Source organism: Rhinoderma darwinii, chromosome 7, assembly GCF_050947455.1.
Source record: "Rhinoderma darwinii isolate aRhiDar2 chromosome 7, aRhiDar2.hap1, whole genome shotgun sequence".
NCBI classification, from domain to species: domain Eukaryota; kingdom Metazoa; phylum Chordata; class Amphibia; order Anura; family Rhinodermatidae; genus Rhinoderma; species Rhinoderma darwinii.
The window spans coordinates 79,015,621-79,040,389 of NC_134693.1; the positions used below are offsets into that span (position 1 = coordinate 79,015,621).

The 24,769-nt window shown below is 41.6% G+C and overlaps 1 protein-coding gene across 3 annotated transcripts in view; it reads left to right on the forward strand.

Annotated features, from left to right (window-relative positions):
• The window catches only part of XRCC6 (X-ray repair cross complementing 6), a 228,146-nt gene that overhangs the window by 141,363 nt on the left and 62,014 nt on the right, over positions 1-24,769 (forward strand). For all 3 annotated transcript variants that reach the window (XM_075833597.1, XM_075833595.1, XM_075833596.1), the window contains 2 exons: positions 20,844-20,973; positions 21,909-22,009. In XM_075833597.1, the coding sequence (XP_075689712.1) occupies positions 20,844-20,973; positions 21,909-22,009 (231 nt within the window). The remainder of the gene's footprint in view (positions 1-20,843; positions 20,974-21,908; positions 22,010-24,769) is intronic.

Sequence of the window (24,769 nt, forward strand, 5' to 3'; positions counted from 1 at the left end):
TGCCGAGTAGCTCCCCTTCTCAACAAGAAACCTTAAATAATCCTTTTACTGAGGAAGAAATATTGGACGCTCTTAGAAGCATACCCAATGGCAAAAGCCCTGGCCCGGATGGCTATTCCATAATATACTACAAAACCTTCAAATAGATTCTTGTTCCCCATATTAAAGGGAACCTGTCACCAGCATTTCACCTATTGAGCTTTACTTATCCCTAACTGGCCGCTGCTATAAAAAGTTCATTGCCGTTATCCCCGCTCCTAAACTCCTCTTCCGACTGTAAATATCGGTCTGCAAACATTTCGCGCCTTTTATCATAATAATCCGGTGTCCCTTTGTGCGCACACACCAAAAGAGGACATCAGTGCACAAGCACAGGATTTTGTGTGTTTCCAAACGAAGATTTGACTCTTTTCAAATGAAGATCTGACTCTTTTCTGCTCATTAGCATATGATGTGGGAACACTAAAAAGCTAAATACTAAAGCTACAGACTAAGAAGACAATTATAGGTTATATAGAAATGATTTTTCACCCACTACCACCAGGTATAGTCGGTTTAATAGGTGAAATGCTGGTGACAGGTTTCCTTTAAGGATTTCTTTAACAATATTAATGTTGATTCTCACTTTAGGCCCGAATCACTAACTGCACACATAACAGTTATACATAAGGAGGGGAAAAACGCATCACTATGCAATAACTATAGGCCAATATCTTTTTTTAATTACAACCTCAAGCTATACGCTAAAATTATTGCTAAAAGGATCCAATTTCTGCTCCCTTCTCTGATAAAGAACAAACTGGATTCATTCCAGGTAGAGCAGCAAAGGATAATACTATTAGAATCCTCAACGTTATTCAATCTGCCAAGAAAAAAATATTCCATTATGCATTACGGTCGGCAGACAAGGCCTTCGACAGAGTAGACTAACTTTTTCTGCAATTAACCCTTTATAAATTTGATTTCCCAAAGGGGCTGGTCGATAAGATAATGGCTCTGTATAGTAATCCCTCGGCTAAGACAAAAAGGTGTTTTGTCTCAGACTTTACAAATTAAGAACGGTACAAGACAAGGGTGCCCACTTTGCCCCTTACTATTTGTTTTAACGATGGAAGTACTCTTACAAATGATTAGGGAAAATGATATTCCAGGTCTCAAGTGGTTGGAGATAACACATAAATCGGCTGCTTATGCAAAATACATCTTGCTAATTATTACTGATCCATGCCATTCTTTCAAGGCTGTAATGGACATCTTATTATTACAATATCGAAAGTATTGACTTTGCGTGAGTTTATTAGCAAATTGAGTCCCTGCAGTAGAAGTAGAAAACTGCAGCCAATCTTCCCAAATGTTCAAATAAATGTCAAATTGGTGGTTTGCTGTTCAGCTAGTTTTCTCATATGAGCTAATAATAGTAATTTCCCCTAACCATTCTGGAACAGTTGGAGGATCTTCAGCTCTCCAATGTCTAAGGCCTCATGCACACGACCGTAGCCCGACCGTAGCCGTGTGCACGCCCGTGATTTTCGTGTCGGCCGGCTGCGGACTGTCAGCGGACTGTCAGCCGCAAGCCGCCCGCACATGCACATGGCCGGGCCATTGTTTTCAATGAGCCCGGACCGCAACTCCGGACCATAATAGGACATGTCCGTACTTTCTGCGGTCCGGGTTCCCGGGCCGTGCACGGACCGCAAAAACTACGGTCGTGTGCACGGCCCCATAGAAAAGAATGGGTCCGCAATTCTCCCGTGGATTTGCGGGGGAATTGCGGACGCAAAAACACGGTCGTGTGCATGAGGCCTAACAATGAGAGTTTCACTGTAAGTATTTGAGGGATAACCAAGAATTTATCTTTAGTCACACTCTCGCCGTATAAATTTAGCAAAACCCACTCAGGGGTAAGGTGGATCGTTTTCTTAAGAAACCTTCTCAGTATGTCTTGGGTTTTGTTCCAAAACGGTTGGATGCGAGAGCATTTAAACAAAATATGTATGTGAATAATGTTCAGTGTTATTACATCTCCAGCACGTCGGTGAATAATAGTCGTTTATCCTGTGTAATAAGGATGGAATCTTCTACCACCTAGAAATTATTTTATAGTTAAAGGCAATGTGTTGCCAGAAAAACATGTTTTGTTTTTTTTAATTAAACATTTAGTGTGTAGGTGATTAAACATTGTTCAAATTTTTTTATTTTTTTTCACGAGTCAGGAAATATTATAAATTAATTCTAATTTATAATATTTCCCATTGCTGGTCACTAGATGGAGCTATTCCCAAAATTGCAGCATTGCAAAATTGGGTAAAAAGCCCTCGCTCTAGTGAGCTCTCAGCATCCCTCCCCCTCCTTTATCCTGGCTAGTGCCGGGATAAACGAGGGGTTTGAACGGTCCAACCTCCTACACTGTGTGTCGCCATTTTTTGAGCTAACACACAGTGTAGTAGGTTTACATACAGTAGTAAACGTACACGAACATACATATAGATCTCTTACCTGCTCCTGCCGCCGCGGCTCCCTCCGGCCCGTCCGCTCCGTCTGCTGCCGCTGGTCCAAGTGCACAAGTCCGGAAGCCGCGACCGGAAGTAGTAATCTTACTGTCCGGGCGCGACTTCCGGTCCACACGAAAATGGCGCCGGACGGCGCGAATTTCAAATTGGACTGTGTGGGAGCGGCGTATGCGCAGTTCCCACACAGACGGCGTACATTGAAGTGGATGGGACGGGAGCCGTTCGCAGTCCCTATGGGACTGTGGCTGCCGTATTCCATGTCTGTATGTGTCGTTAATCGACACATACAGAAATGGAAAAAAAAATGGCAGCCCCCATAGGGAAGAAAAAGTGTAAAAATAAGAAAAAGTAAAACACAAACACACAAATAAATATAAACATTTTTAATAAAGCACTAACATCGTTAACATATAAAAAAAAAAATTGTGATGACACTGTTCCTTTAAGCTCTTTTGTTTATCTGAGAATTGTACAGACAACTCACTCTCCCAAATGTTCAGAAAAAATGGGTTTATCTTTATTAGAGGTGAAAAGTGTATATAAAACAAGGTCAGATAAGGGATTAGTTTTTTTGTGAAATAAAACAGAAGCCGTTCATTTTTATCCAGCTCACCGACCAAGTAGATGCGAGGAGGGTACAGGACTGCACCAAATTGTAGCAAAAAAGGCAAGAGGGTTCCAGAATCAAAATCTTTAACAAAATGCGGCTTTTATTGAGGTTCCATAAAATCAGGGAAGACACATAGAACAGAAACTGACCTATTAGGATCAAGTAACGCTACCAGGATTTCAAGTTTGATGAAAAAGGGTGGATTTATTCACCTCAAGTGAGCAGCGACGTTTCGGCCGTCAAAGAACCTTTCTCAAGCTGTATCACGCTACACACAGTGTCAGGTACATATAGTTAGTTTAACTAGTAATTAGCATAAATCTAGTTAACATACAATGTACAAAAACAAGTTATATAAATAAACATTACAGTCCAAAAGACTCAATATTCATTCCTAGTGCATTATCCCACAAGTGATTATGTAAGTCAAATATAGTATACAAAATATATAAAATTGTTGTACAGTCATATAATGTGCAATTAGGCTAACTCAAGGAAGCGGCAGAGGCCAGTCTAGCAATTGTAACCATATGATAGATATTATAATATGTTATATAATTCATTACATTTGCTGGACACCACGAGGAGTCGGTATCAGTGCGCAAATACCGAGCACATCACATAGTGACGTCCAAACCAAAAGCGCACTAATGGAACGCAGCCAATCATGAACAGAGAAATAATCACATGTACTAAAATCAGGTGTGTGTTAAAAGCAGTTGATTAGAGAAAAAGACACATATGAATGTTACAAATTTCATAGGGAGATAACTAAGGCCCCATGCACACAAACTTATTTTTTTCCTCCCGTAAATACGGGTCCTTTGTCACACGTTTCGACCCGTATTCCACCAGTATTTACGGACCCGTGCCCGTAAATATGGGGTCGTTGTCATCAGTATTCCACCCGTATTTACGGAACCGTTTTCTCTGCACTTATTTGCAGCCCCTTCTCTCTATTAGTGCTGGATAGAGGGAAGGGGCAGCCCCTTCGGGCAGAGTTTCCGCAGCGGAGCGCAGCGATTGTAAGTAAAAGAAATTCATATGTACCCTGGCCGTTGTCTTGGTGACACATCCCTCTTTTGACATCCAGTCCGACCTCCCTGGGTGACGCGGCAGTCCATGTGACTGGTGCAGCCTTTGATTGGCTGCAGCGATCACATGGGCTGAAACGTTATCCAGGAGGTCGGACTGGAGGAAGAAGCAGGGAGTTCTGGGTAAGTATTAACTTTTTTTTGTTATGGGTTTTTGAAGTAACATTAGACATCTATATTGTGAGCGCTGCGCGTGGTACTCACTGTCCAGGGTGCTGAAAGAGTTACTGCCGATCAGTGCAGCCCCGTCTCTCTGTCCCGCAATGATCGTTTAACTCTTTCAGCACCCTAGACAGTGACTATCTCCTGACGTCGCTTAGAAACGCTCCCGTAATTACGGGTGCACACATGTAATTGCGGGAGCCCCATAGACCTCTATGGGCCTGCCCGTGCCGTAATTACGGCCTGAAATAGGACATGTTCTATATTTTTCAATGGCCTGGGCACCTTCCTGTAAGCAAACGGGAAGGTACACGTGGCCAATAGAAGTCTATGGGCCCGTAATTACGGGCGTTTTTACGTTTGTGTGCATGGGGCCTAAGTGTGAGGGACTATGTAAGAGAAAACAATCTTAATAGAAAAAGATGTGATCTAGTCGGCGGTTTAACCCATTAGGTGCACAGGTGCCAAGTAGAAACATCCAGAAAGCCTCTCTATTCCTGAGTTGTTTCAAATGGTCTCCACCCCAAGAAGAGCAATTAACCCTTTCTATGCCTTGTACAATAAGGGAAGAAACATCTCATATATATCATATTTGTGAAATACTTAAAAAATTTATATTGGTTTCCTCTGGTCTGGATAATCCTGGCAACAAAAGTCTAATCACTTCTGCTATGATCTTATTGTCTTCCCCATCAATTGTAATCCGATTTTGTAGATCATCCTTATTTAAAACCTCCCCAATCAGCATCTTGTTAAGGAAATCATCCGCTAATCCAGCCCCTTTCTCCTGACAGTAGAGTGAACGAAGCAGTGCACAGCATCCCGACACTTGATGGAGTAAGGACCTACGGCCGAAGAGGAGGTAAGTTTAATTTTAGGGTCTTGCTGATGGGTTGCGGTCTAACACCCCGCCATTCAGCTGTTTTGAAGGGGTTGCAGCCGCTCGTAAGAGCACTACTTCCCCTTCATTCCGGTCACTTTCTCACACTGCATCGTCGACATGGACGTGTCAGCGATTCACAGTATGACATACAACGACAAAAGGGGGTGTGTACCCACGCAGCGCATGCGCAGTTAACTATTTCTGTATGAATGAAGCAGGGAAGGGTGGTGAAGCATGCATGCGCGATATTTGTAACGAGATTTCGGCATTTGGGGCTGGACAGGCGGCGTAGGTGGGCGGGGTTAAGAACCTGTGTCACAAAGAAACTAAATTACCAAAAAGGCAGTAAAAGTTTAAATTATAATATTTCGGGCAAGAGGAGGACGTGAGGAGAGAAGAACAGATAAATCAACTATGGACAGCTGCGGCCACTGAGGGGTCAGGAGGTTTTATAAGGTAAGATGTTGATGACCGGATCCCTTTAAGAAAACGATCCACCTTACCCCTGAGTGGGTTTTGCTAAATTTAGGTGGCGAGAGTCTGACTAAAGATAAATTCTCGGTTATCCCTCATATACTTAATACAGCAAAAGCTCTCATTGTTAGACATTAGAGAGATGACGATCCTCCAACTGTTCCAGAATGGTTGGGAGAAATTACTATTCGCTCATATGAGAAAACTAGCTGAACAGCAAACCATCAATTTGACATTTATTTGAACATTTGGGAAGATTGGTTGCAGTTTTCTGCTTCTACTGATTGGGACTCAATTTCCTAATAAACTCACCCAAAGTAAATTCTCTCGATGTTGTAATAATTGTATTACTTATATGTCATTTTACTAACATTGTACTTGAAACATTGCAACTTAATGATTAACATGAATAGCTGAGATTTTGAATGTTGATGTTTGTACTTAATACTTAGGCCTCATGCACACGACCGTAAAAACTCCCGTTATTACGGGTCGTAATTACGACCCGTAATAACGGGCTCATAGACTTCTATTGGCCACGGGTACCTTCCCGTTTTCTTACGGGAAGGTGCCCGTGCCGTTGAAAAAGATAGAACATGTCCTATTTCAGGCCGTAATAACGGCACGGACAGCCCATAGAAGTCTATGGAGCTCCTGTAATGACGGGTGGCTACATATGTACACCCGTCATTATGGCAGCGTTGCTAGGCGACGTCCTTAAATAGTCACTGTCCAGGGTGCTGAAAGAGTTAACTGATCGGCAGTAACTCTTTCAGCACCCTGGACAGTGAATTCCGATCAGAATATAGATCAACCTGTAAAAAAAAAAAAAAAAGACGTTCATACTTACCGAGAACTTCCTGCTTCCTCCAGTCCGGTCTCCCGGCCGTTGCCTTGGTGACGCGTCCCTCTCGACACCCCTGGATGACGTTTCAGCCCATGTGACCGCTGCAGCCAATCACATGCTGCAGCATGGACTGCCGCGTCATCCAGGGATGTCGGGCTGGATGTCAAGAGAGGGACGCGTCACCAAGATAACAGCCGGGTAAGTATGAATTTCATTTACTTTTACCTCGGAAAGGGCTGCCCCTTCTCTCTATCCTGCACTGATAGAGAGAAGGGGCTGCCGATTAGTGCAGTGCAATTTTGCATCGAAAACGTGCCCGTAAATACGGGTGGAATACGGGTGATACCTGAACCGTATTTACGGGCACGGGTCCGTAAATACTGGTGCAAAACGGGTCGAATACGTGTGACACCGGACCCGTATTTACGGGTGGGAAAAAATACGGTCGTGTGCATGAGGCCTTACCTGTTTTGTCATTCTCTTACCATCCCTTACCTAACTGGTCACCCAGGTCTTCCCTTTTTCCTCCCCTTTGTACCTTCGTTTAAACATTTTACCCAAAAAAAAGAATGGGCTTTGTAAAAGTTTATCTAAAATGAGAATTCAATCACTTCATTGAGGCCATTTGGTTGCAGGCATGACAGTTTGTATATCCAATAGGATTCCCTCTGCCTCAATTTTAGGAACATGTTGGGCACATCGGTGAGTATAAGTTCTCTCGGTGTGATTAACCGATTCCCGCTTTGGCCACTTTTGACCTTCCTGACAGAGCCTCATTTTTCAAATCTGACATGTTTCACTTTATGTGGTAATAACTTTAGAATGTTTTTACCTATCCAAGCGATTCTGAGATTGTTTTCTTGTTACACATTTGACTTTGTTACTATTAAAATTTGTGTGGTACGTTCACTATTTTAATTGTGAAAAACACCAAAATTTTGGGAAAAATTAGCATTTTTCTAAATTTAAATGTATCTGCTTGTAAGTTAGACAAAAAATGGTCAGAGGCAGCACTTCCAAAAAGCATCAGCAGTTTATTCACCCGTGCGACGTGATGCTTTTTGGAAGTGCTGCCTCTGTCCATTTTTTGTCTGCCTGATATTGAGGACTGTGGACCAGGTCCAATTGAGGCGTGCACCCACCTGCAGTCCAGTGCTGTGGAAACTATTTGTTTTTGCGTGTAAGTTAGGCAGTTATACAACACAAAATTGCTGCTAATTAACATCCCCATATGTCTACTTTAGATTGACATAGTTTTTTGAGCATCCTTTTATTTTCCTAGGACGTTACAAGGCTTAGAACTTTAGCAGCAATTTCTCACATTTTCAAGGAAATTTCAATAGGCTATTTTTTCAGGGACGAGTTCAGTTGTCAAGTGGCTTTTACTTAACAATGGCGTCCGGCTATGCCATCTACGGAAGCCTAGTGGGTCCTAACAAAGTCAGGACCCACTATGCTTGCTGTTCGTGCGTAGCTGACAGCTCTAATACACTACACTATGCATGTAGTGCAGTGTATTAAAATTTCGATCAGGGCCTCTTGCCCTCAAGTCCCCTAGTGGTACAAAGTAATAAAGTAAAAAAAAGTTGTTTAAAAATAAGAAAAAAAAACGTTTTAAAAGTAAAAATCCCCCTTTTTCCCTTATCCGTCCTTTATTATTAATAAAAATAAACAATTAAAATATACATAATTGGTATTGCCGCGTCCGTAACGGCCTGAACTACAAAATTATTTTGTTATTTATCCCACGCAGTGAACGGCATAAAATAAATTAATAATCAACCATACCAGAATCACAGTTGTTTGGTTACTTCACCTCCCAAAAATGGAATAAAAAGAGATCAAAAAGTCACATGTACCTAAAAATTGTACTGATCGAAATTACAGTTCGTTACACAAAAAACAAGACCTTGCACGGCTTTCTTGATGGAAAAATAAAAAAGTTATGGCTCTTAGAATAAGGCAACACAAAAAGTAAATGATTTATTACAAAAAGTATTTTGTGCAAACGCCATAAGACATAAAAAAAACTATAAACATAAGGTATCGCCGTAATCGTATCGCCACGCAGAATAAAGTGAATGTTATAGCGCACTGTGAATGCTGTAAAAAAAAAATATAATAAAAAACAATAGTAGAATTGCTGTTTTTTAGTCACCGCGCCTCTTAAAAATAGAATAAAAACTGATCAAAAAGTCGCATCCACCCCATGAAAACTACAATGAATTCCTCAAGGGGTCTAGTTTCCAAAATAGGGTCACTTTTGGGGGGTTTCCACTGTTTTGGCACCATAAGACCTCTTCAAACCGGACATGGTGCCTAATAAAAAGGAGGCCTCTAGGTGCTCCTTTGCTTCTGAGGCCGGTGCTTCTGTCCATTACCGCAAAGGGGCCTCATGTGGGATACTTCTCAAAACTGCAGGATCTGGGCAATAAGTATTGAGTTGCGTTTCTCTGGTAAAACCTTCTGTTTTACAGAATAAAATGGAACAAAAAGGATTTTCTGCCCAAAAAAATAAATATGTAAATTTCGCCTCTACTTTATTTTAAATTCCTGTGAAACACCTAAAGGGTTCATGAACTTTCTAAATGCTGTTGTGAATACTTTGAGGGGTCTAGTTTCTAAAATGGGGTGTTTTATGGGGGTTTCTAATATATAGGCCCCTCAAAGCAACTTCAGAACTGAACTGGAACCTAAAAAAAGAAAGAGGCAATACTTCGCTTCTTACATTATACTGATAATGAGCAGCGCCCACTCCGAGATGACCCCAGTTTTGACCGTTTGTATAAACGGAGACCCCTATTAGACCATTCTAGTGCCCGTTTTTCCCAAGCATACACCCCTGAGACATCTATTTCTGTTGATGAGTCCACGGTACATTTTAAAGGGAGGCTTCAATTCCGCGAGTACCTGCCGAGTAAGAGGGCAAGGTATGGCATGAAGATGTATAAGCTATGTGAGAGTTCATCAGGATATATGTACAAATGTAGAATATATGAAGGAAAGGACACTAGTATTCAACCCCCAGAATGCCCCCCCCCCCTTACTTGGAGTTAATGCAAAAATTGTATAGGATTTGGTGCACCCACTGCTGGACCAGGATTACCACCTCTACCTGGATAATATTTATACCAGTGTCCCACTCTTCAAGTGCCTCGCTTCCAGTACTGCGGCATGCGGCACTGCTAGAAGAAATCTGAGAGGCCTCCCTAAGACACTGCTTGGGCAAACACTCAGAAGGGGTGAGAGCAGGGCACATTCTAGCAGCAACATAATGTGTGTCAAGTACAAGGACAAGAGAAATGTCCTTGTATTGACAATACATGGCCACACCAGTACCCATGTACCTGTACTAGGTACCAGTACAGAGACCCCCAAACCAGACTGCATCCTGGAATATAATAGGTAGATGGGAGGGGTGGACTTGTCAGATCAAGTCCAGAAGCCCTACAGCGCCATGCAGTGTGGTATAAGAAGCTGGTTATGCACATCATACAGATGGCATCATACAATGTGTACATGCTACGTCGATGTGCACGCCAGACGGGAACTTTCCTTGAATTTCAAGAGGTGGTTATCAAGAACCTAATCTTTTAGGGACCAAGAAGGGGGGGGCACCTAGTACTTCAGGAAGCGAGGCCACATGCATCGTACCAGGGCAACATTTTCCAGGAGAAGTGCCCCAAACTGGCAAGGAGGGAAAAAGTCAAAAGAGGTGCAGTCTGCTATAAGAGGGGGGTAAGGTAGGACACAATATATCAATGTGACACGTGTCCCGAAAAACCAGGGCTCTGTATGAAAGTGTTTTAAAATTTATTATACATCCCTTGATTTTTAATCTACCCAGGTTTTACTTACCTTGATGTACTCCGCACAGCTTATCCCCCTCATCTTTCCCTTCTGAACCCTTCCGTGTGCCCAGGCAGCTGATAACAGCCACATGTAGGGTATTGCCATACCCGGGAGAACCCACATTACAGTTTATGGGGTGTATGTCTCTGGTCAAAATCCTCGCTACACCTCGATGAATGCCTTTAAGGGGTGTAGTTTTAAAAACGGGGTCACTTCTCTAGGGTTTCAACTGTACTGGTACCTCAGGGGCTTCTGCATTCACGACTTGGCACCAGAAAATCCCCGGTAGGCCAAATGGTGGTCCTTCCCTTCTAAGCCCTGCCGTGTGCCCAGGCAGTTGATAACCGCCACATGTAGGGTATTGCCGTACCCAGGAGAACCCACATTACAATTTATAGGGTGTATGTCTCCGGTGGCGCATGCTGGGCACAATATATTAGACACTGAGATGGCATACATATATAGAAAATTGCAAATCTCACACTGCACCATATGTTGCGCATTACCTTTTAGACAATACCTGTGGGGTCAAAATGCTCACACCACCTCTAGATGAATGCCTTAAGGGGTGTAGATTTTAAAATAGGGTCGCTTCTTGGGGGTTTCCATTGCTTTGATACCTCTGGGGCTCCGCAAATGCAACATGGCACCCGAAAACCAATCCAGCAAAATCTGGACTCCAAAGAACACATAGCGCTCCTTTCCTTCTGAGCCCTCCCATGTGCCCAAACGGCAGTTTATCACCACAAATGGGGTATTGCCACACTCAGGACAAATTGGGCAACAAAATGGGGTATTTTGTTCCCTGTAAAAATAAGAAATTTTGATAAAAAAATGACATCTTATTGGAAAAAAATAGATTTTTTTAATTTCACAGCCCAATTCAAATACGTGCTGTGAAAAAAAGCTGTGGGGTCAAAATGGTAGCAATACCCATAAATGAATTCCTTGAGGGGTATTGTTTCCAAAATGGGGTCAGTTTCGGGGGATTCCTACTGTTTTTGCACCTCAACAGCTCTCCAAACCTGGCATGCTGCCTAAAATATATTCTAATAAATAAGAGGCCCCAAAATGCACTAGGTGCTTGTTTGCGTCTGAGGCCTGTGTTTTAGTCCACGCGCACACTAGAGCCACATGTGGGACATTTCTAAAAACTGCAGAATCTGGACAATACATATTTAGTAGTGTTTCTCTGGTAAAACCTGTGTTACAGAAAAAAATATTTTAACTTCAGCAAGGAAAATGAAATTTGCAAATTTCACCTCCACTTTGCTTTAATTACTGTGAAACGCCTAAAGGGTTAAAAAAAACGTTCTAAGTACTGTCTTGAATACTTTGAGGGGTCTCTTTTTTAAAATGGGCTGTTTTATGGGGGGTTTCCAATTCATAGGCCCCTGAAAGCCACTTCAGAACTAAACAGGTACCTTAGAAAAAAGGCTTTTGAAATTTTCTTAAAAATATGAGAAATTGCGGTTTATGTTCTAAGCCTTGTAACGTCCAAGAAAAATAAAAGAATGTTCAAAAAACTATGCAAATCTAAAGTAGACATATGGGAAATGTGAACTAGTAACTATTTTGGTTGGTATAACCATCTGTTTTACAAGCAGATGCATTTAAATTCAGAAAATGCAATTTTTTTCTACATTTTGCAATTAAACACTGAATATAAGCAATGAATATATCAACCAAATTTTACCACTAACATAAAGCCCAATGTGTCATGAGAAAACAATCTCAGAATCGCTTGGATAGGTTTAAGTATTCCCAAGTTATTACCAAATAAAATGAAATATGTCAGATTTTAAAAATGGGCTCTGAGCCTTAAGGTCCAATCTAGGCTGCGTCCTTAAAGGAACAGTGTCACCAAAAAAATTTTTTTTACATCAGTTTGATTTTAGTGTTTTATTAAAAACTTTTAGATTTATTTGTGTGTTTGTGTTTTTCTTTTTTTTCTTTTTTAACTTTTTCTTCCCTATGGGGGCTGCCATTTTTTTTTCCATTTCTGTATGCGTCGATTAATGACACATACAGACATGGAATACGGCACATACAGTCCCATAGTGAATGCGAACGGGGCCCGTTCCATCCACTTTGGTGTACGCCGTCTGTGTGGGAACGGCGCATGCGCCGCTCCCACACAGTCCAAGTTGAACTGTGCGCCGTCCGGCGCCATTTTCCTGTGGACCGGAAGTCGCGGCCGGACAGTAAGATTACTACTTACGGTCGCGGCTTCCGGACTTGTGCACTTGGAGCAGCGGCAGCAGACAGAGCGGACGGACCGGAGGGAGCGGCGGCGGCAGGAGCAGGTAAGTTATTTCTATGTATGTTCGTGTTTCAGTGTATGTTTACTACTGTATGTAAACCTACTACATTGTGTGTTAGCTCAAAAAATGGCGACACACAGTGTAGGAGGTTTGACCGTTCAATCCCCTCGTTTCTCCCGGCACTGGCCAGGATAAAGAAGGGGGGGATTCTGAGAGCTCACTAGAGCGAGTGAGTTTTCTCAAATTTTGCAGCATAAAGCAATGTGGTTGCTTTACCACATGCAATGTGGTTGCTTTACCACATGCAATGCTGCAATTTTGGGAATTGCTCCATCTAGTGACCAGCACTGGGAAATATAATAAATTAGAATCTAATTTATAATATTTCCTGACTCGTGAAAAAAATAAAAAAAATTAGAACAATGTTTAATCACCTACACACTAATTGTTTAACTAAAAAAAAAAAAAATTTTTTTTCTAGCAACACATTCACTTTAAGGGGTTAATGTTTCCCAAAATATGTATTTTTTTTAACCCCTTCCCGACATGTGCCGTATATATACAGCGCAATCGGGAAGGGCTTCCCACAAAGCGCATTACCCTGAGGTATCGGTCAGGACCAGAGCTAGCATCCGATCCGGCCGATTTAACCCCTCAGATGCTGCGTTCAATAGAGATCGCAGCATGTAAGTAGTTTTTATACACCGGCACCCCAGCAACATGATCAGAAGCTGAGCCGGCGTCGTCAGCAGTGGGTGTCCGCTGTATCTTACAGGGGACACCACGATGTATCGGCAGGAACCGGACCTAGCTCAGATTCCTGCCATTAACCCCTTAGATGAAGCGATCCAATGCGATCGCTGCATCAAAGTGGTTTGTAGCAAATCGGCTGCCATGCGATGGCAAGGCTGGCGACTGCTTCTATGGCAACAGGAGGCCTAACAATGGCCTCCTGTCTGCTATTGCGGAAGCTGATTAGGCCCCGACTGGAGCCGGAGCCTGATCGGCTTGCTGTCAGTAAATAACTGACAGTTCTAATACATTGCATTACATAGTGCAATGTATTAGAACATCAATCAAACAGTTGGACCTTCAAGTCCCCTAGTGGAACTAAAGAAAAGTGTAAAAAAAGTAAAAATAAAAGTTGTAAAAAATAAAATAAAAGTTTCAAGTAATAACATGAAACATGATCACCCTATTTCCCTTATCAAGTCAATTATTATTGTAAAAAAATAATAAAACCATACCTATTTGGTATTGCCGGGTCTGTAATGACCTGAACTATAAAAATATTATGTTAGTTGTCCTTCGCAGTGAACGCCGTAAAAAAACAACTTAAAAAAGAATGCTAGAATTGCTTTTTTTTGGTCACTTTGTCTTACAAAATTTGAAATAAAAAGTGATCAAAAAGTCGCATGTATCCAAAAATGGTACCTACAAAAACTATTACTCGTCTCGCAAAAAACAAGCCCTCAGACCGCTCCGTCGACGAGAAAATTAAAAAGTTATGGCTCTTACAACTTGGGGACAGAAAAAATACATTATTTTTACAAAACTAATTTTATTGTGCAAAAAGTTGTAAAACATAAAAATATTCTATAAATTAGGTATCGGCGGAGTCGTACTGACCCGAAGAATGAAGGTAACATGTAATTTATAACACATGGTGAACGCTGTATTTAAAAAACCCTAAAAATAACTATGCCAGAATTGCTGTTTTTTGATTACCTTGCCTCCCAAAAAATAGGAAAAAGTCGCATGTACCCCAAAATGGTACCAATAATAACTACAGTTCGTCCCGCAAAAAAACAGCCCTCCTACCACTACATCTATGGAAAAAAAAATAAGTTAAGGCTCCAATAAATCAGGAAAGAAAAATATGCAGTTTGCCGGCCCGAGAGGAACATTTCTTCTGTTTCAAGAGGCGAATTATCAAGGCACTAAAATTAGGGAACCAGGAAGGGCCCAAACATATCTGCTGGAAGCGAGGGCGCCCGTATTATACCAGGACAACACTTCCCAGCAGAATTCCCCAAACTGCAAAGGTGCGGAGTGTGGACCAAATGGGAGATAAGTAAGGACACCATTTATCAGTGCGAAACCGACCTGTGCAGAAAGGATTGTGTCACAGAGTAATACACATCTATGGATCATTTTATTGTTTACCCCATTATTATACTACCTGACTATGCCCCTGATGTACTCTGCCCGGCTTACATGTGCATCCACATTATAAACTGAAACACCAGTAAAACTCCAAACACAACTACTACCAATCCAAATCCACACTCCAAAAGCGAAATGGTGCTCCTTCCCTTCTGAGCCCTACAAGGGTGCTCAAACAGCTGTTTACTTCCACATATATGGCATCGCCATACCTGGGAGAATCCTTTTAACAATGGGGTGTGTGTCTCCAGTGGCATAAGCTGGGCACGACATATTTACCACTGAAATGTAACATCTAGGGAAAAAAAAAAATACTTTGCACCATCCGCAGCAAAATCATTTATGGAAAAGACCTGTGGGTGAAAATGCTCACTACACCCCTTAATAAATGCCTTGAGTGGTGTAGTTTCCAAAATGGGGTCACTTCTCAGCGGTTTCTTTTATTATTTCACATCAGAGCCTCTGCAATTGTGAACCAATACTGTGTAAATTGCCAAATTAGGCCTCAATTTCGCATGGTAGTCTCACTCCTGAGCCCTGTCGATAGTCCAGGCAAAAGATTAGGGCCACATGTAGGGTGTTTCTAAAACCAGGAAACACAGCATAATAAGAGAGCTGTCTTGTTATGGTGGCACGAGCTGGGTACCACATATTGGCATATCTATGGAAAAAAAAAAATATATTTTCACTCTGCAACATCGACTACACACTAATTTCTGCAAAACACCTGCGGGGTTAACATGCTCGCTACACCCCTAGGTGAATACCTTAAAGGGTGTAGTTTCCAAAATGGGGTCACTTGTGGGGGGTTTCCACTGTTTTGGTCCCACAGGGGCTTTGCAAATGTGACATAGTGCCCAAAAAACAATCCAGCAAAATCTGCACTCCAAAAGCCAAATTGCTCTTCTTCCCTTCTGAGCCCTACTGTGTGACCAAATAGCAGTTTATGACCACATATCGGGTATTGCCGTACACAGGAGAAATTGCTTTACAAACGTTGTGGTTCTTTTTTTTTTTTTTTTTTGTATTTTCACTGCCCAATCCTAATAAAATTGATAAAACCCATGTGGGGTCAAAATTCTCACTACACCCATAGATTAATTCCTCAAGGGGTGTAGTTTTCAATATGGGGTCACTTGTGGGAGGTTTCCACTGTTTTGTCTCTTCGGGGGCTTTGCAAATGTGACATGGCCTCCGCAAAGCATTCCTGCTAAATTTGAGCTCTAAAAGCCAAATGGCACTCTTTCCCTTCTAAGCCTTGCCGTGTGTCCAAACAGCCATTTAAGACTACATATAGGGTGTTGTTTTAATCAGGAGAAATTGCTTTACAAATTGCTTTAGTCCTTGTGGAAATGAGAAAAAAAAATTGTTAAACCTACATTTTCTTTGAAAGAGTGTAGATTTTGATTTTCACAGCCTACTTCCAATAATTTATGCAATAAACCTGTGGGGTCAAAATGCTCACTATACACCTAGATAATTTCCTTGAGGGGTCTAGTTTCCCAAATGGGGTCACTTTTGGGGGTTTCCACTGTTTTGGCACCGCAAGAGCCCTTCAAACCTGACAAGGTGCCTAAAATATTTTCTAATAAAAAGGAGGCCCCAAGACTCACTAGCTTCTCCTTTTGCTTCTGAGGTCTGTGCTTCAGTCCATTACCACACTAGAGCCACATGCGGGATATTTCTAAACTTGGGCCTTAATGACCAGGCCAGATTTTGGAAATCTGGTATGGGTGACTTTATCAAAGAATAACTCTGTAATGGTTTTACACATCCAAGTTACTCTGACATTGTTCTTTCCTTACATGTTGTACTTTATTTAGCTGGTAAAAGTAGACCGAAATGATTTACGTATATTTTTTTTAAAAAACCACAAAAATTTACAAATGTGTAAAATGGTCTTTCTTTTCCTGCTTTCAACTGCGATATATCACATATGTATATACATACTATACAAATATATCAAATATATAGTTTCATCTCTTTATTTTTGGCAGCACATTTAACTTTTTTTTACGTTTTTGGGCAATTTAGGAGATTTACAAACAAATAGTAGAACTCCCATAAATTACCCCATTTTGAAAGCTTACACCCTTTAAGCCTTTCCCTTCACAGCCCTTTTCTGAATTTTCAGTTTACAATTTTCCTCCCCACCTTCCAAATGCCATGACTTTTTTATTTTTCTGTCGATATATCCATATGACGGCTTGTTTTTTTGCGGGGCGAGTTGTGGTTTTTCATGGCACCATTTATTGTACCATATAATGTATTGGGAACCTGGAAAAAAAATATTTGTGACGAACACAAGCTGGTGGCGGCAGCGTTATGGTCTGGGAAATATTTCATGGCGTGCTCTGGGCTCATCCATCCATGTGGAAGGCATTCTGAACCGATATGAATCCATTGTAGCAGAACACATCCACCCACACATGCTGTTTGTGTTCCTTGGGGCAGATAGAATCTTCCAGCAAGACAATGCGACATGTCACACAGCTAGAAATGTCTGACAGTGGTTGGAAGAGCACGACCAAAACTTCCCTAGCCCCCTAATTCGCCAGACTTGAACCCAATTGAGCATTTGTGAGACCACCCTGATAGTCTTGTTCGCTCTATGGATCTTCTTCCACGCGCCCTCCAGCAAATGTGGGATGCACTGCAGTCCGAATAGCTGCAGATACCGGAGACAACCTACCAGCACCATATTGAGTCAATCCAAGCCCATCTGCTGTCCGTGCTCTACATTGTGGTTACTCTGGATATTAGCTGGTGGTCATATTAATGTGACTCGACTGTGTATATATAGTACGATTTTTTTTAATTATAATTAAGTGGTATTAAAACGAATACCACTGAATTAATTTGTACTAAAAATCTGATGAACTGACGCAACAAAACTTAATATAAATGGTATTGGAAATGTAAATAATTTAACTGATCTGAAAAATTTCATGAATTTCTAACAAATATTAATTAATAAGTTAATAAACTCTACACTACACTATATAATAGCTAAACCTTAATTCCTAACTAACCTAATATACCCTAATCACCTACCCTACCTAATCCCTACCTAGCTAAATATAAATATATAAATTATTGTAATTAATTTATATAATTTTTTTATGGATAATTATGATTTGTGGGGATAACGTGAGCTGTGATGCACAATGACTTTTCTCTCCTCCGAACTCTCACTGGCAGGGGGAGAGGGAAGGTTTTAAGTACCACAGATCCCGTGAAAGTATGTTACTACATCAAACCTTCCCTGTGGTCGCTATGATTGGCTATCATGGCGATCACGTAATCGGGACCTGAACCAATCAGGTCCCGATGAGAGTACCCAGACCAGAGGCTCATAGGAACACCCCATTCTGAGAGCTAGACGCACCCTGGGGGACCCAATTGCAGACAAAGGGCAGAACATAAAATGACGTCGGTGCGGCACAAAGCCCAGCAAGCGAAGACGGTTAACATAAACTATTGTTTAAATCAAGTTTTTATTTTCTGATGACACGTTCCCTTTAAATCCAAATGGGCCCTCTAGATGGATGCTATACCAGTTGTGAAATCTTTTAGTCGTTGACAAAAATCTGTTTCCGAGATCCACGGGTGTCAGCTTCCCAATTTATATCTGCGTAGTTGAAAGGGAATCTGTTACACTAAATGCAGTTTGTGGGCAGCATGTTGTAGGTCAGGAGGAGATGAGCAGCAGGATGTGTGGTTTTGTGGAAAAAGATTCAGTATAGCTTGTAATTTTATTCATTTAATCCTCTACTCATTCTGGGTTTAGGAGTCCAGTGGGCGGTCCTACTCCGTGATTGAGAGCTATCTTTGGATGCACACTTAGGCTCCATGCACATGACTGCAAAATTGCCCGTAATTGTGGGCCCATTCGTCTCTGGTTGACTGACACCTTCCCGTATATTTACAGAAAGGTGTCCGTGCCGTAGAAACTTTCCGTAAAAAAATAGGACATGTCCTATTTTTTTATTTTACGGACCGTGCTCCCATACTTTATAATGGGGAGCACGGCTCATAAATACGGACGTGTGTCCGCTGCCGGCTGTGCGGACAATTTCGGGCACTGTCGTGTGCATGGAGCCTTATACGGGAAAGGTGGCCAATCAGAATGAGCAAATATATAAATTTATAAATGACAAATTACTGAATCACTTTCCATAGAAATATGTATCAATCTGCTCAGCTCCTCCTTTTCTGTAACATGATGCCTGCGGGTGCTCAATCTTTTTAATCTCTCCTTGGTGTAACACATGGCCATAGCTGCCTTACACAGGCCAATTTAATGAATTACTAATGCTTCCAACTTGGGTGACAGCAGCCGATTTCCAGCTGATAGCTGACAGCGCGACTATGCTGTTCAGCATAGCGCACCCTGCTGTCATACACGAGCGGCTGGTTGTATGTTTCTTCCAGCCGCCGTTCTAATCTGACTGCCCGTGCAATTGCCGTGCGGCTCCCTCATTGCTGCCTACCCCGGTTAACCACGGGAACAGGGCCACACACTGAGCTCAGGTCCACTCACAGTGGATCTGCGCTTTGGTACAGTGTTTGTGCCGCGTCTCAGCTTAGACTGGGTGCGGGCACAGCAAGGGAATAACAGCTGATCTCCACGCTACTGCTCTGGCTCACAGGGACGGCGGCGTGAGAGTGCAGCTGTCTGCTCACTATTCACACCCTCTGCGGCAATTATGTATGTAGGTACGGCAGGATATTTTCCCTGACTTATTATACGGCCGTGCCCTACAGGAATATCACGGGCACGAGTGGTTCTCACTACTCTGACCCGTGCATTTTAAATTTATGCTGCCGCCATCCCTTTTGAAACCGACTGTTTTGGTTAAATATTAAATAAATCATTCCCTATATGGTTTCTCACACAACAGTGATATATACACGGTTTCTTGCATACCATAGCAGTACAGCCTGGGCTGCTGTTTGTGCTCCAGGTCTGGCACATAAGACACTTAGCGTGAGGGTGCAGTTTGTAAGCTCATGTTCAGACTTTGCTGCAGTGCAGCTGCATGGTGGTGCAACAGGCTACCTTGCCTAATTTTTGCACTGCCGCAACCTGAGAACACTAATGCTGTTCTGGAAGCATAGCCATTCATGTGTTCTTTGTTTGAACACTCTTGTTATGAATTACAAATTATAACATCTTCATTATATATGGCCTGAGGTATGTGAGTTTGGGGGTCACTCACACATGCCTCTTACACCATTGGACCTTTTAGTGTTCATTTTTATTTTAATGCATATTAATAAAAGTTACATATTAATTTCAGATCACATACCTTTTCCTCCTTCCTTTTCCTTATATACACACTTAGGCTCCATGCACACGACCGCAAAATTGCCCGTAATTGCGGGCCCATTCGGCTCTGGTTGACTGACACCTTCCCGTATATTTACAGGAAGGTGTCCGTGCCGTAGAAACTTTCCGTAAAAAAATAAGACATGTCCTATTTTTTTATTTTACGGACCGTGCTCCCATGCTTTATAATGGGGAGCACGGCTCATAAATACGGACGTGTGTCCGCTGCCGGCTGTGCAGACAATTTCGGGCACTGCCTTATACGGGAAAGGTGGCCAATCAGAATGAGCAAATATATAAATTTATAAATTACAAATTACTGAATCACTTTCCATAGAAATATGTATCAATCTGCTCAGCTCCTCCTTTTCTGTAACATGATGCCTGCGGATTTGATTGCATTTTCAACGCGACATATTCCCTTAAGGCACCCCATAAAACTGCTTAATTGTGATTTGCTGCCTACTCAGTTTGCCTTAGTAGTAGATATACTTTTCGTAAAGATCAGAGTATACATGCATATAAGTCTTCTTTACAGAAACATCCTTTTATCACAGTAATATTGCTCTATTTGCAGGGGAGCCTGGTTAATAAGAAAAAAAATAGACAGCAACACTAATATCTCTGTTTGTTTGTCTAATGAATTTAGGTTTCAATCTCATTTTCATCCCATTTGCTGATGATATTCGAAACATTGACTACCCAGAGATTGTTCGAGCTAATGATGAACAGGTGGATAAGATGAAAGAAATCGTTCATAAGCTGAGATTTAAATACAGGTATGACGTGGGGGATTTTATGTTGCAACGATATTCGTGCATTACATTTAAGTATAATGTCTGCTTTGATATACACTTGTAAACAGAATCAGTCTAAATAATTTAAAGCGTTTTTTCCCAATCAGTGGCTTTAGTGCCATATGTGACTCTCATGTACTTAACACCAGTTTTATGCACCTATGACATGAGGGCTATCTTAGTGTGCACACCTACTTCATTTTTAAAGTAAGAAAATTGGCTTATAAAATATATTATAGGCATATTAAGCAAGTAAACTTGTAAATTGTTCATTTTTATTCCTGATACACATGAAAGTCGTTTTGTGTTGGGAAAAGTGTTGAAAAACGTTCATGGATATGGCGTTTGCACCATATAACGGTCATGGTTGCATTGACTCCATGGAGACTGATAGAAAAAAGACTATGATTTACAACACTGCAGAAGATGATCAGAAGGATCTGCTGATTCTCTTTAAAAATTGGGCATAGAAGGTTAATGTGATGTATGGCTGATTTTCTGCCTGTTTTTCAAGACGTGAGGTATATTTATAGAGCGTTATTAGCATTATATGACATATCGCTAGGATATGCCATTACTTTGTGATTGGTGGGGGTCCGACCTTGGTGACTCCCAACAAACAGGAGTCGCAGCACTGATTTAGCTTTGCAACCCCTTCTAAGTTTTCCCTGCACAGCTAGGTGGCCGGGAGCGCCAATGTGTAAGGGCACTCCAGAATATGTGGAGGTTTCATAGATCGAACCCCCAACTATTATAAAGTGATGACATATCCAAGCGATGGGAATATCCAAAAGTGTGGTTTAGTTTATATTAGATATTGTAATGTTTGCCATTAGACATTTAAGTTCCTTTTGCAATGTGATCTGGATATATGCCCCAGGTTTTCTATTTATCCTATACTGTTCTTGAGTGTCTAGGAGTGATTCATTTGAGAATCCAGTACTACAACAACACTTTCGGAATTTGGAAGCACTTGCTCTTGATTTGATGGAACCTGAACCCATTGAGGATCTGACATGTAAGATTTACCGGGCTTCCTTCTCATTATGTTTTTTACTATGGAGTTAAAGGCTATGTACGCCTTTTTGAACCCTTTCTTCTTTTTTTTTTATAAATCAATGTTTTAAGTGATTTAGAACAACTTTTAAATTGACTTTTAATCTGACACAGAATGCAGCTCACAACTACATCTAAGCTTATAACTTTGATGTGATCATTATTAGCTGGATCCTTAGTGTCAGAGACGCGTAGGACCAGCTTTCAGCCGAGCCGTTGGTGCAGTTGACCTGACTGAATTGGCTTTGATGGAGCGGTATAGCTTCTATGTATACAGCAGGGGTCTCAAACACGCAGCCCCTGAGGCTGTCATCTGTGACCCGCAGGGCACCGTAGCTCGCTCAGGAGAGGAGAGAGCAGGCCGAAGGAGGAGTGCGTCGGCGAATGACGACGCCCCTGACGTCACTGTACATATATGGACAGTGATGTCAGGGGCTTTCCCAGAGCCTGAGTCCCAGAGCAGAGCTTATACTAGTTCTCTGCTCCGTGACTCCTGCTGTGAGGTAGCCCCTGACATCACTGTCCATTTATGGACAGTGATGTCAGGAGCAGAGATGGCATCCCAGGCAGAGCGCTAGTAGCGCTTTGCCCAGGACTCTGGCTCTGGGGTTGCCAATTACATTACTGTCCATATATATGGATAGTGCTGTCAGGAGCAGAGCTAGAGTCCCTCCCAGGCAGAGTGCTAGTAGCTCTCTTCCTGGGACTCTGGCTCTGGGATTGCCCCTGACATCACTGCCCATATATTGACAGTGATGTTAGGAGCAGTGCTGGAGTCACAGGAAGAGCGCTACTAGCGCTTTGTCCAGGACTCTGGCTCTGGGGTTCCCCCTGACATCACTGTCCATATATGGACAGTGATGTCAGGGGCTTCCCCAGAGTTCCGGAGTAGAGCCTATACTAGTGCTCTGCTCTGGGACCCCGGCTCGGGGTTGCACCTGACATCACATTACGGTACAGGAGGATCCCCTGACGTCACTGTCTTTGGACAGTGAAGTCAGGGGCTCCTTCAGCAGAGGAATCCCCGGCCTAAGCATCGGCAACGTGCTGGCTGGGGATTCCACTCCTAGATGGAGCCCCAATGGAGCTTTCTACAGGGTAGTGTGTTTGTTTCACTATCTATAGTGTGTGTGTGTGTGTGTGTGTGTGTGTGTTGCACTACAGAAGGCACTGTGGCATTATTTACAGAGGGCACTGGCATTATTTACAGAGGGCACTGTGGCATTATCTAGGGGGGGGTGGCATTATCTACAGAGGACAATGTGGCATTATCTACAGAGCGCACTGTGGCACTATCTAAAAAGGGGCTGCCCAATCTTGACATTCTTGTGTCTGCCAAACGCTGCCAACTGAGCAGCCAGACTGCATTTAGCGACACTTAAACTGGAAAACTGTATTGTTAAAATAAGCACGTGGAGTAACTTACAAATTTCAGTTAAGTTTAATCCTAGCGCTATTGTTATAGTAATGTAGTATTGTAGTATTATAGTATATTGTTATAGTAATGTAGTATTATAGTAATGTAGTATTGTTATAGTAATGTCGTATTATAGTATATTGTTATAGTAATGTAGTATTATAGTAATGTAGTATTGTTATAGTAATTCAAATAACTAATTGATTAACAATAATTTTGTATTGTTATCAAATTTGAACGTAATGCGGCCCATTTACCCGGCCGAGTTTGGAACCTCTGGTATACAGGACACATAGAAGCTACATCAAAAAAATATATAAAAAGTCATTTTAAACGTTTTTAAATCACTTGATTTCTTAAAAAAAAAAGTTCAAAGGTGTACATAGCCTTTAATGTTAAGCTAGTTGGTTTTATTTCATCATACAATATCATTGACTGGGCCTGCTTTCTACAGACTATATTTTTGTCAAAATATTTACCAAATTAATTTTCTTTTTCCCTTGTGGCAACCCTTCTCTGTCCATATGCATTTAGGTTTATTGGTAAAATGTTATTAGAAGATCCATAGACTGCCATGTTTCAGGATTACCGCTGCATTATTTCTATTCTATTTTACAAAGGTTATTTTTTACATAAAAGCAGACAGCAACAGACATGGCACTTGTATTTTTTTAAGTCATTTATATTATTGACTGTTATATAATATATACATGAGCTAAACACAGTCTTCAATAGGCCCTGTTCACACAGGGTTTTTTGTAGGCAGAAAAAAATCTGCCTTAGAATTCCTTTTCTGCGTTTTTCGTGGTGTTTTTCGCCCACGGCCATTAATGCAAGGACCGCAGGCAGTTTTTTCTGCCTCCCATTGATTCAATGGGAGGTCAGAGACGGAAAAAAAGGACATGCAGTGCTTTTATTTTCATGAGCGGCTATAAGCCGCTCGGGGAAAAAAAACGCTTTTGACTCTTATTGAAATCAATGGGGGCTCGTTTCTGCGTCAAAATCAGCACCAAAAGACTCCGTGTGTACTGACTCATAACTGGTATTTTTTATACAAAAAAATATTAATCAACAATAGCAGAGTGAAACATTGATTAAATACTAATTCCATCCATGCGCTAATTTGACAATACCCATACAGAGTGTGATCAAGACATTTTCTAATACATAATAATCCTCCCCACTATTAAGTCCACCTTTGAAACCGTATTAACTAAACTTGTTACCGGAGTAGTACTCTACAATTTAAAGGGTTATTTCCATCTAATAAAGTTGCATATAGATAGGATATCCCATCACTTTATA